Raw genomic sequence first — 13,566 nt, 5'->3', positions numbered from 1 at the left:
TTTTGCAAATTTTCTGGAAAATTAAAATTCTTGGCTTTAAAAAAGTTTAATATTATACGTACATCATACCTACGTAGTTTTGGAGTACTATTAACAATTAAAATTGCAAGCATAGTGTCAGCAACTAATAGTAATTTACATTGTTATGTTAAATTGATCTTTCAACAAAATATTTAACAGTTTTCAAATCAGGACAAAAATACAATAAATTTCAAAATATTATTGAAAATAAGGGAAAATAATGAAATTTTGTCTGGAAATCAGAAAAAGTTATGATATTTTAGGATCAGAAATTTGTGACAATCCTGATGAAATTTCGCAATATTCTCGGCAAATCTTTTCATAACGAACGACACGGTGAATGATCTTTTAATTGATCTGACGAAAATTATTTTCGTCGATAATTGGATTCGTACATTCGCAAACGTACACTCGACGCGTGGAAGGAATTCTTTCGGAATCAGGATGTGTCCTCCCTCTCTCTTTCTCTTTCTCCACCTCTATTCCTCATTCTCCCGGGGGTGGCCAGTGTCTCGGGGGCGGTCATATATCATCCACCCTTGGGGGTGGCCGCGGGGGTAGAAGCAAAAAATCTTACCGAGCAAAAACTATCATCAGTGCTCGGTAAAGCGAGCTGAACGTTTCGCCCGCCTCTCTCTTTCCTTTTCCCTTTCCCTTCCTTCTTCTTTTCTCGTCATATTCTCTTCATCTAAGGTCTGCGTGTCGCTATTCTACGTACATTTCCTCGTAGTTTTCTACAAATATGATTAACAGTGGGTTCATATAGAAATTTTATCAACCTGATACGCTTTCGTATTTCTAAGTGCCTAATCTACTTCCATTGATGCGTAATATATAGGGTTGGCAAATAACGCGTTACTTGTAACGCCGTACCTTGTTATAATAACGATTTGGTAATGACATTGTAAATTTTTTATGATGGTAATGCTAACATCAGAGTTAGAAAAGGCAATCGTTACTTGTAATGGATCGAAAAAGTCATTCGTTACTGAAAAAAATAACTCCTAATTTGTAACGCGTTACTTTTTAGTAACGAGTAACGTTACGTGTAACATTTGCCAACTCTGGTAATATACATATTTAAAGTTTATTAAAATTGGTAATTTGGAATTTTGTTTTCAAATTACATATATTGGTAGAACTCGAGTAGTACTAACGGGATCTGTAGTTAAAAGTGGAAATATTTATCTTTTTCTTGTACTTTAGAGGGAGAGTATTATACTCGCAAAATTAACACGCTATATTTTCAATTTTGGTTTTAGTAAAAAAAAATGCGGAACTCTTTATTTTTACAAGGAAACTATAGAACTATAAAAAGTGCTATTAGAATTGTCATTATTTTTTAAATATTAATAGAATATCATGCTAACTTCACAGATCCCATTTTTGGGTATAAAAGAAATAATTATAGTTCCAGTCGCGAGGTTTCGTAATTTCATTGTTTATCTTTTTCTTCATTATCATGCATTTTAACGGTCTCATCGAAACTTTTACATGTTGCTTTATTTATAGTTTTGATTATTGACTGTCTATTTGCTACATTGATCCGAATCACATTGCTACATTCCGAATTGTCAACTTTTAGAACGATCGTGATTTCATTCCGAGGAGTGTGGGGGATTGGCGAATATCGGGGAGCACGTTCATATTGCCGACTGTACTCTCTCCGCAACGGTGCCAATGTAAATAGACGGGAGCGACCAAGCATGGCGGGTGGCTGCGTTTTTCGTGGTGTATCGCGGTAGCCCAGTGGTCACGCCTGGCTAGCAACCTACGCGTGTTGTTCTCCGATCGGGAACGCTTGATCGGTATTGAGAGGTCCGACAAAAAAACGAACTTAGCCGGCGCAACGATCCGCCTTGCAACCAGCAGTACCCTGCAAGTGCAACACATTCAGAAAACGACCAATGGACGCGCGTTATAGTGTGTTCCCTTGAAATTCCTAGAAATTTTATGTATTTTTTGAACAGTTACTGGATAGTTATATTAACTCTATCTAGTAATTGTGAAAACTACTTAGGATCACAATCAAGATATAACGCTTTGCCTACAGTTACTGTGGACGAAAGTTGCGCAAAATCTGAATCCAATATAATAATATTAGATGGTGTACTGGATGGATGGAATAGGAAGACCGCATACATATTTCTACCAGAGTTGTAACTCGTAAGGTAGCCGCATTACATTAAACTGACTTGGAGTCATCAACGACTTGGACAACGAGTTTTCTCCGTTATTGATTTTACTCAAATATCGTTTGTTAGAGAAAATTCACGTTCATAGGAATTGAATTATAAAAATTTCTTTCATATTTTACCTATTAATTCATCTATTATACTTATCTTCGTGAAATTAGTTAAGCATTGTATAATCGAAAGATTCCTACTTCTGATTGCTATAAATTAGCTCGAGTGTTTAATTATCTTTTGTTTTAACATTCTACAATCCTTAAAATCTTCCAATTTCCATCTTTCGGTTGGTTAAAGTCAGTCAGTGAATTATTATTTACAGTTACTACTTTAGTGATACTTTAATATGATGTATGTCTCGAGTTTCCGACAATCGATTGTTGCGCGCTGTTTTCTCATTCGCTCTTTACTTTCCACGAATTAAACACAGCATATCTTTGCGCCTTTCGATAATAATGTACCTTGCATAGTGAAGCTGGCCGCGGACAACCAGAAGCGGAGCATCCTCCACGGACCCCCTTTTTATTACATCGGCGAAAGCCTCCGGTCGGTCTTCTTGTTTGCTCAGAGGGGGAGAGGATCTTCGGTCGCGCAGGATAGTCCTCACGAGGGGCACGGGAGGGAAGGGAAACAACGTGGAGAAGAAGGAGGAGGAGGAGGAGGAGGAGGACGACGGTCTGAAGTTACACCGGCGGTAGTCCTGTTGACCGACGGACTGCGGCAGGATGTCGATTATCGACGGTTTTTGCCGTGATTCCCCTTTTTCGAGCCGAGCGCATAATTAGCTTTCGTTATTCTAGCGCGCACCGTCGTGCCGTGCTGTGCTGTGCCGTGCCGTGCCGTGCCGAGCTGAGCCGAGCTGAGCCGCGCGCGGCCGGCCGGCTTCCGCCCGCTGACAACGATCGAAGACTCCTTGCTCGCATTATGCTCGCCGCGATCTTCCTCCTTTGCCCGGCTATTGTCCCTCTCTCTTTCTTTCTCTCGCACCTATCGCATTCTCGCTCTTCGCGGTATTATACCGCCGCACTCTGCTCGCCTCTTTCGGTCTCGGGCGATTTCAGCGGTCGCGCGGCACTGACTCCGGATCACTTAACGAAGGTTCGAGCATTTCCTCCGGTGATCGGACTGCTCGGAGTCATGATGATGATGATGCGCTTTCCTCTTTCCGGGAATTGCGAGAGAGGAAGAAGACATGTAAGATGGTAGGATTTAGATTATTCTTTTTTTGTCTTTAAATGATTTTATTTTAATACTGATATTTCCTCATTGAAAAAACTGCTATCTTATTTAAATCTACTATTTTTTAAATAATTGAGATAATAATTCTCTCCTATTAGACTTTCGAGAATATCATCGTTACTTTCGACTTTTAAACCATGACTTTCAAAAATGCTCTTTCTTCCTACCTTCCAAATCAATAGCCCATGAACTATGAATTGACTGTATTACAATTCGCGTGATTATTGCTTTCCGCTACCGTTAACGAAGCCTCGTTACAAGCAAAGTTTGTAAATACCTTAGCGATGGAGAAGCGAAGATCGGTTCTTCGTACCGCAGGCGCGTCACAAACTTGGTCGGAATGTCTTGTATTAAATCACTACGATCTCCTAGACATACGTCGAAGTCATGCTAGCTTTTGCAATAACCCACTGTTTTTTTGTGCGTTTATGTTTTAGATACGAAGCCGTATAGTTACACGTTATCGTCGATCAATCGCAAACGAAATACGAACGTCTGTGATATTTTCGTTTTTTTTCTTATATATTAAATATCGTTTAGATCTTCAATCATAAATTGATGTTGAAAAGGAGGCTAAATAACAGTTAGCCTATTTAGGATCTACCATGAAAAATTCGAAAATTATTTATACAATTATTTTTATAGAAAATTATATTTACACAGAATATGGAAGATATATAAGCTTTTATTTAACAAATATTTTCTTTTGCTTCTATAGCTTGTTTGTTAAGTGCATTTCCTTTTGTTTTTTCTTGGAATTATTATTTTCCTTGAAATCGACATTTACGTGTGCGATCGCCGGAAATTTAAGTCTGCCGGATCTGACGGAGGATATTCGGCGACGGGAAAGTCCGTTGATGTACATCAACGGTTTGTCTGGTCGCGTTGGTTCGTTTCTCATGATCATCGTGGACATACGCGGGCTCGCAACGTTGTTCTCTTATTTTCCCCGAGTGTCCCGCGGTAACCGGCAGCAACATTGTTTTTCTCTTGCTCTGCTTCCCCTCTCGCACTCCGCTTCCCTCGCTCTTTCGCCATCTATCTGACGACTGGCTTTTGGGATTCCTTTTTTAATACTCGGACACACCGAGGACCTTTTACCACGGACACGTAGGGGCCCTCTTGTAATGACCGCAACGCTCCAATGCACTCGGCGTCCGGAGCTGCATAACCGGATGCTGCAGCGGACGCGTAGGATGCATCTTGCAGCGCATCCATCTATCGTTTGCTGAATCTTGTTGACATTTCATTTTCGATGTTGCAAGATTGGAAATACATTTGTCGTGTTTTGTTGAAAATAATAAATAACAAATAAATATATAAAGCTATGCGTAAAATTATGATTAGGATATAATGATCGCATCGAAATGTAAATAGTATGATTTAAATTTTACCGTTTTGATTATTTTTTTACGTATTATAATTTTATTAAGTTATAATTTTATCTATTGCAATGTATTTGCTTGTGCGATATCTGACAATTGATATTCGGTAATAATAGCTGATCTTTTCTTCAGCTGATATAAGTGAAAATTCGTAAGCGTTTGTCTCAATCCATTAGTTCTCCCGGACATGGCCAATAATTCGTTGACAAGAACGGTAATCTCTTCGGAGAGATCGAGAATCATCTAGTCAAATACTGAAGGGAGGAGCGCTAAATCAGGGAAAACCTAGGGACGCTCGTTTTGGGTCTCGGGGTTGCCTGGAAGACAAATGTCAGCGGAACATGCGGGGAGCTTGGCTCTCGGCCTCTCTTATGCGTGGAGATGCACGGTCTGCGGCGGTAAATCAAGGGTGGTGATATTAAAAGGCCGCTTATACGCGAAAACATAAGATTTATTTCTGTTGGAGTGGAATGCGCGCGCGAGAAGGAGCGGGATAAAGGCGGTTCGTTTCGTCGAACGAGTGAATGCGCGAGGAGCGAAAGGAAGGCCAGATGAGAGAAAGACGGATTATATACGGAACGAATTTTTCCTGGCTCGTACGTGCGCGAATAGAACGACGAGAGTAGAATTCAGGCAAGATAAAGCTGCATACGCATCCATGAACGAATGACAACGTCTATCACTGAGTGACTCGGACCAATATTGCAATACGAGAAGTGAAGCAGTACAGAATGGACAGAATGTATAAATATAAATCGTACCTACAATATAAGAGTGAATATAAATGGTAAAAAAATGCGTGATTTATACACTGAAAAAATACTAAATTTTAATAAATATTTGTTTGAATAGTTCTAAGTAAACATTTACTAAATATATATTTATTTCATACAAAAACCATTAATTTTATTTAATTATAATTTCTTTCATTGAGTAAATATTTACTGCAAGTAAATGTTTATTTAGTAAATTGTTATTAACTATTCAAAGAAATATGTATTCAGATTTAGTAAATTTTTTTCAGTGTATGCAACTGATTTCTTTGAATACTTTTTTCTTGATTGAACAGATTGCGTAATTGTTGTTTATCATGTGCATTACAAAATGCATAATCTTGCATAATTTTTTAAATGGAATTATAATATAATCCTAAAATAAAGAAAGAATCGTTCGATATTTAATGAATTGTATTAATGAATTATATCGAAATTTCTTAGCTTTATTTACATTCCATATTTTCTTCTTGCATTATTATAATTTAGTTCACGGATTGTGTCCGTATAATGATTCATTTTCCTTTGTAAGGACTGGCCCACTATCACGCGAGATTCGGTCGTCTCGGTTGATTAAGGCCATCCACAATGATGCTGTCACTAGGTTCGTTCGTGCATAGAACAGGATATTATGCACCGGTATCGGACAATAAGTTGCCGACCACAATGACTTGGCTCGACTGTTTTTCCTCCGTCGAACGATCTGTAACTCGTTCGTTCGGACCTTGCCGCTGCTGTACCAACGCCTCCGTTAATTCTTTCGCTACCGAAGTCGACTAACAATTCACCGTGACTGTTCTCCGTATGTCAGCTATAATTGCTCAAGTATAACTGACATTCCTGAGCTCGCCAAACTCGCACGTTTTTGTTCATAGTTCTCCGTTCTTGGTTTTTTCATCTGCACATAAATGAAGATGTATGATTCAAGCTTCTGGAAATACGTCAATCATAATCCTATGCCGAAGGTATGATTTTTCCGAACATTTTCGTGCACAGTTACGTGTCTGGTGCGTTGCATCCCTACACATCGTCCGAAGGCAGGAAAGTCCGCAACCGAATCCTGTTTTCCTCCTCCATCTCTCCGCGATCTCCAGGGAGCAATAATCGTTGCGGGACGGAAAAATTTCGCGACAGAAGTTAAACAAAGCCTCGAAGCAGAAATAAAAAAGCGGGGACGTGGACGAGAGAGAACGAAAAGAGAGAGACAGAGAAACGTAGGGACATAGAAACCGGGGGGTTTCCCAGCTTCGACCGTAATAAGGGTGACCACCTCCCTCCGCGACTCCGTTCGCTCCTGCCGCGCGGCGTTCCTCTGTTCTACTGTTTGAACAAGGCTCATAATTAATACGCGCATTCGCTTCTGGAAAACGCGGGCTCGGGGTGCTCGGGGAAAGGGACATTTTTAAACTACGGCTTCGGATAGTCGCCTTGCCGCAAAGCGCGTCGATACCTCGTGAGTTCTCCGAGGGCTGCTCCGATGTATCTCTCATTTTTTATCTCGTTTTAAGGTGTCCTTTTACGAAGCAAATTCGGGATATTGTCCTCTGTATTTTCGATGACAAAAAATCCGTTGCTATGGATTTAAATTTAACCTTAAAATACGGCAAAAACGAATTGCTATTTGCTATTTTATAGTTATTAATATTTTTAATGTGTAGTTTTAATCCTATAAATAAGTGTATACTTTTTTTTTCTTTAGATTAAATTATTTATCTTGTCTGAATGTTTTGAAGTTATTCTTTAATCGATCTGATTTTCAAAATTGCATCCACAGATCCGATAAAATTAGCTCGTAATTTTTTAATCGAATTATATTCGTTTTAAATATTCCCAGATTTTTTCTTTCGCATCATATATCATATATCATGTAAATTCGAAAAGATTTTCGTCTATTCCCATGGTAGAATTACATGATAGCGTACCTGGCTCGCTTCGCGAGAGATATCCGTCTTTAAGAGCATTATCTGGATGGTCGTCGTCGGCTATGGGGATGGCAAAAACCATCCGCCCCCTTGTGGTATGTGAAAAATGATGCACAACCCCGTCCCCTAAACATCACCTCCGGAAAGTCCCGAAGGAAACGTTCGCCGTCGTCGTCGTTCTCGTTGTCGTCTTTCTGGTTCGTAATCCGTGAGATCGTGTCACAGACGGGTTCGCATTATCGAAAACGTTTAACTTACTCGCAGCTACGTAGCTACTGAGATTATTTGGAATTTTTCCAGTGGACCTCGTCCACGTGAATAACAGAAACATGTACATTTTTTACAAAAATTTCTTTTTATTAATAATTGCGTTACGCAAGATAAAGAAATTGTCTATCTTTAATCTATATTTAGTTTAATAAGATTAACGATGAGTTTTATACTTGTGCGTATAAGAACATTTAATAATTATAATAGTAGGATATTATTTCGAAAAATAGTTACAGATTTGTAAGATAATTCTCAAAATTTATGTATTATTTCGTTCACGAGACTCGCTTGAATTGTAACGCGATGTTGACATCATTTCTAGTTTAATAGTTATTTAATATTCTCGTGTATATTTCTTGATTTCAGATACGCTGAAGTCTACTCGAGAACACCACCGACAGGAATCCAGAACGCGTCGCTCCTTTGCGAGGAGCATAAAGGATTTCTGCACTCGCCCAAAATTAATAACGAACTGTAAGTATAAGCCGCTGTGTATTTCCTAGAAAATATACTTGTTCGAAATACATGTTGCACGCCTCGTTACACTCGCGCACGATGCCTGCGGAGGAGAATCGTATTTCGGGAGGGAGAGAAATAAAGTCAATCGCTTGAGGGACACGGAGAGTGGCTCTCCGAGGTTTCGGGTATTTTTCCTTGGCGGGAATTTCTCGAAGGACACTATATTATAAAGCGAAAGTGCGTGACCTCCTGGCACGCCTTTCTCTCCTTCTCCATGTCTCCGCTCTCGTTCCTCGGCCCCCGTGACGTGATGGATACGCGAAAATGTCACTCGCACGCCCCCGGGGCCAACGCGCCATCCAACATCCCCCGACTATTATGCTAAACCATTGTCCACTATCTACCTAAGATAGCCGGCGGCTTAAGTCGTCCGCTTTTCCACCGTCTCGGTGAGACCGTTAAAAAATCATTTTTACCATCTTGTCCCCTTCCCTCCTTCCTCTCGCAAGGGCGATTTTTGTATCTGTCGGGAATATCACGGATATTTGCTGTTTTCTTCCATGACTTATATCGTTACTACGTATTTGAAAGAGTGACTGATTTAGACATGATGCGATGTGTTATAAAAATCTGTTGAAGTGACAAAAAGTAGATTGCTCAAAATTTTTCATAGTGTATCTTTTTATTTTTGACAAATAATTAATTTAAATAAATGTAATATTTTGGTTATTATTTTAATCTCTTTCATTATGTATTTAGTATTTCTTGTAACACTTACAAAGATTCTCAAATGTAAATCTCCAGAGTCCGACCGAAACTTTTACCGAAACTGAAAACGAACATTCATTACGTGCCAGTTTCGATTGAAACCATGTAGCTCTTCTTCATAAATATTAATTTTAATATGTGTAATTATTGTTTCAATAATTAAATTATGATGTTTATAAAAAAGAGGTACTTATATCCTTTGGTCAAAAATTGACACACAACCGAAATTTCGGTTTTCGATTTCGACCGAAATTTAATTATTGTTATTAATAAATTATATTTATGAAGAAAAAGTACATGATATATGGACATGTCTATACATATGGCCTTTATAGGATTCCTATTTTTTAATTTTGGTTTTAGTTTCGGTGAAATTGACATGTAACCGAGTGTTTTGGTTCAGTTTCGGCAAAAGTTTCGTTCGGACTTTATAAATCTCATAACAATGCTAAATTTTATAGATTTGTTACTTGGGTAACTAGAAAGTAGAATTCACTGTAATTCAAGTAATAAATCTATAAAATTTGGCATTGTTATGAAATTTACATTTGTGAACGTTTCCTTGTCAGCAATATTTAACAATATTTATATCATTTTTTTATGCATCAATAATATAAGATCACGTCGTGATTATTCAGGTTGAAGATGATGTTGTAAAAATGCGTGAGAGAGAGAGAGAGAGAGAGAGAGGGGGGGAATGCGTGAAACGCTGCGTAGTCTGGCTAGTATATATTTTTTCTACTTCGATTTCTCCCCTCTTCTCCTTTCATCGTCTCTCCTCGATGCATCTACCATTATTCGGGCGTTAGGCAAATACACAGGAGAGACGACAAGCTCGTCCGCGCGTTTTTGCTCCCGTGAAAATTCAAATGAGACCGCGCGGCATATTGCGCTGAATCGAAATTAATGTCGCGCAACTAATTATCGGTCGAGTCATCATCGTTTCGTACTGTTCGGGGTTCTCTTTCGCTTTCGTATTGTGAGTCTCGTTGCTGTATAATCGTTCTACCGAGGGACAAACGATCGCGTCAATTATCGTTTATATCATGCTGCCGTCTTAATCACGCTTGATTGATCGATCATTCGTATAGATACGTCTTGCATTGTATATTTTATATCAAATATTTTTATAATCATTATGAGATGTAAATTGCAAAGAACGAATAAGTCTGGACTGATGAAATGCTTGTTTATACACGTTGCAATTTATATTTAATGAATGTTTATGACTATACAAATTTTATCCGATTAATTAATAATAAATTGCGATTGTATCTCGACCTAATCTCGGCCCTACTCCGAGAATAGACAGTTTCGAAATTATGGATATTAATAGCGCAGCAGTTCGCGAAATATTATTGATTGCGTACTAACGCGAGATTCTCTCGCGATACGAGGTTCAGGAACCATGCCAGGATCGAGCGAACAATTGCAAGGGCAAAAAGCTGGAGCCGTGGCACAGCAAGAAATTTCTAATTTGCGGTATAATTAAGGGAGGCGATGCAAAAAGCATTACGGATTCTACGGCGTTGTCGGAAAATCGCAAATTCCATCTTGCAAATACGGCTCTCGTCCAATCGTGCTTTCTCTCTTTCTATTTCTTTGCATGTTTCTACAGTTACTTTATTATAAATATCATAAATTTTGTTGTGCTAGTTTACTTCTCGGTCAGAATTAAAGCGGAATATTATTTAATTGTTACAGATACACTATAGTAACTGAAGAGGAATGGTTGAAGCTCATGCAGTTCTACGACGTTGACCATCCTATTGTCATAAAGAAGACTAGCGATGACTATTGCACGAATCCTGGTGAGTACAAATCCTTTTGTAATACAAGAAATAAAAGGTTGCGATGGATAGTACATTGTATTATTTGCGATGTAGTCTATAAGCGATGGTTTCAGCCGTGACACTTTTAAATATCACGATGTACCGCTATATAGATGTACTTTTTTCGCTTCTCGATATTTTATTGTTGAACGACTTCCCCGCACGTGCGTGAAATATTCGCTGATAATAACCATGATATAAAAGTTGCGATGGATCGCATTTAGCGATATATCTTGTACAGATAGACGGAGAACGTACGTGTGTGTCGTTACCATGGGCTTCCTACTCCGCCTCTTTCCCAACCTAACCCAAGGAATAATGCCAGAAGACATTAGCCACCGATTTACATAAAACCCCCTTCCGTCCTGCCCATCTTCTCAGTTGGCTTCTCCTCCAGGCCCCAAAGTGTCTCATTATAATTAAGAAGTATCCTGAAAATTAACTGGCAGAAAAAGCAACGCCACGCCGGGGATACGGCGGGTGAGACGGCCGTAAATGGCCCTCTCAAAAGTTTCTCGCCCCCCGTTTCACGCGATGTGTCGTTCTCGGGGTATTTACTTCTTCGATGTCTTTGTTTCGTCGATCACAATCTGTTTTTTAATAAATCTTGCGAATTTGATAGATTCTAAAAATCTCACAATCTGTCGAAAATATAATTATTTGTATAAACATAGGATGGGATGATTGAGATGAAGAATGGAATTAAATTCAAATGAAAGGCTCAATCGATAAAACAAAAAATGCAATGATTAAAGGGGCTAGTGAGTCAAGCTCGGTGGTCGTAAAATAATAATAAACTGACAAAATTATTATTAAAAACAATATTGTAAACATTTAGGATATTCTGTCTGACAATTAAAATCGCGTAAAGGAACATGGTAGTGTCGCTGCACTTGTCTTAGTGCCGAGACACTACCGTGTCTCCTGATTCTTGACGCAAAACATTTTCAATCTTTTAAGAAGTTATCTTCAGTGCCGAGATCTTATTACAAATAGCACTAAAAAGTTAGTTTTTTGCTTTTGTTGTTCAAATTCATTTTGATTCTTCTATGTAACTGATCTAGTATCGTCAAGAATGGAGTGTGTGCTTTGAGAAGCGATCAAGATTCATTCAAGTTCTTCGGGCACGTGTCGCTTCCTCAGACGAGCGATCCTTGTCGGCCGTCTGGCAGGCAAATTGGGTTCCGACGGTAACACCCGGGGGACCGGTGATGCGAGAAGGGGTACGACGCTCATGTTCTGCCTCGTGCTAGCCGCCGTGCGGCGTTTATCGTGTGCGCGAAGGATCTCTAAACATCCCATTGTCTTGTCCGTCTTTCGGTCGCGAGTGCGCCACCTTTTTTTCTGAGGCATTTGTCAAGGCGCTCCTCCGGTTCCTTTAGAACGACGGCAAGCTACGCAGCCGCCACCGTCGTTGCCGCCGACGACAACATCTGAATTGCAAAGACCTCACCTCTCGTTGACGGCGAATCGAATGGTCGGTATCACGGTCGGGATACCGACAAGTCTGCCGTCTAAATGGAGATGTCGAGAGTTAAACGATTTTGCGGGCATGCAAATGTCGAGCTAATGGTAGAAATTCTCATCGAATGTTTAACACTAATCGTGGCTGTCTAATTAATTGGTAGTATTTTGAGGATCAGTATAAGAGAAAAATTTAATGTTTAAAATTTATGAAAAATTTTAAAATATATCTTTTATGTTATATTTGTTACATTTTCGATTTCATAAGCATACCTCTAGCATTTTAATCATCTTCATTTCTCGGTGTCAATAATATTCAAGAACGCGAAGCGAGGAGGAATTACGTACAAACGGACGCCTTAGCTTATTTTGAGGACGCGCTTTGCAGACAGGAAGGGCCTCGGGGTGATCGCGAAAGGGAGAGGGACGGATTGCCAAGCGCAAAAAATGAGGGGTTGCTTTTGGTGACTGATACGGCCCTGACTAACGAGTCCTAGCCGGTCGTGCTACTCTTAAAGCCTCCAAGGATTCCCTTTTCCTGCTCTCTTTCTCCCCCTTCTGTCCACTGTCTCCCTCGATCGTGGAAGCACATTAGGCACCGTCCAACCTCGTATCAATCACCCGACTACCCCCGAAACCCCCGTCGTAGGCCGTCCGCTCGCAAGTTGACAGAACCGGAGGTGACGCGATTGAATACCACCCTCTGTGCCTCGTTGCTGCTCCGATCAGCTCGATGACGACGGCGATGCTGGAAAACCTAAACGGAGGGAAAGAATCGTTGCCTTGTTTGTTAATGCCTCGGCAAAGGACCGGTCCATCTTAATGTGAGACATCTTATTCACTAGTTAGATCTCAACAACTTTATCTAATCAAAGCGAATGAGATTTGTAAAATATTTAAACAAGCTAAGTGGTGCATTAATTAATGTATGATAGAATTCATTCTGTGATTCATCCGCTTTAAGCGTAAATTGAATCTTATGAATTTAGAATTTTATTGTTTCGGACACTTCAACTGGAAATTTAAATTCATATCGCGTATTTTGTCGAATTTAATTTGTAAAATTAGATTTTTGTTTTTACCTTCCGATAATATATATAATTATTACATGTATATAAATACTCAACATTTACAAAAAATACAAGTCAAAGAATGAGGTTTCTTTTCGAATCGCGCATCGACAATTATGTAAATCGCGTCTCGTGCGATTACATCTTCTGGGAAATTGCTTTACACGCCAGATG

General features: G+C 39.4%; 1 protein-coding gene across 3 annotated transcripts in view; it reads left to right on the top strand.

Annotated features, from left to right (window-relative positions):
* Positions 1–13,566, top strand: part of LOC108721800 (ubiquitin carboxyl-terminal hydrolase 48) — a 56,488-nt gene that overhangs the window by 11,236 nt on the left and 31,686 nt on the right. For 2 of the 3 annotated variants that reach the window (XM_018446563.1, XM_018446562.1), the window contains exons 12-13: positions 8,166–8,273; positions 10,731–10,837. In XM_018446563.1, coding sequence (XP_018302065.1) covers positions 8,166–8,273; positions 10,731–10,837 — 215 coding nt within the window. Of the gene's footprint in view, positions 1–8,165; positions 8,274–10,730; positions 10,838–13,566 lie in introns of those variants that run through there. The other variant, XR_001936587.1, reaches the window with a different exon arrangement.

Source organism: Mycetomoellerius zeteki, unplaced genomic scaffold (genome assembly GCF_001594055.1).
Source record: "Mycetomoellerius zeteki isolate Tzet28-1 unplaced genomic scaffold, Tzet1.0 scaffold182, whole genome shotgun sequence".
Lineage (NCBI taxonomy): Eukaryota > Metazoa > Arthropoda > Insecta > Hymenoptera > Formicidae > Mycetomoellerius > Mycetomoellerius zeteki.
This window is presented reverse-complemented; position numbering and strand designations above follow the sequence as displayed.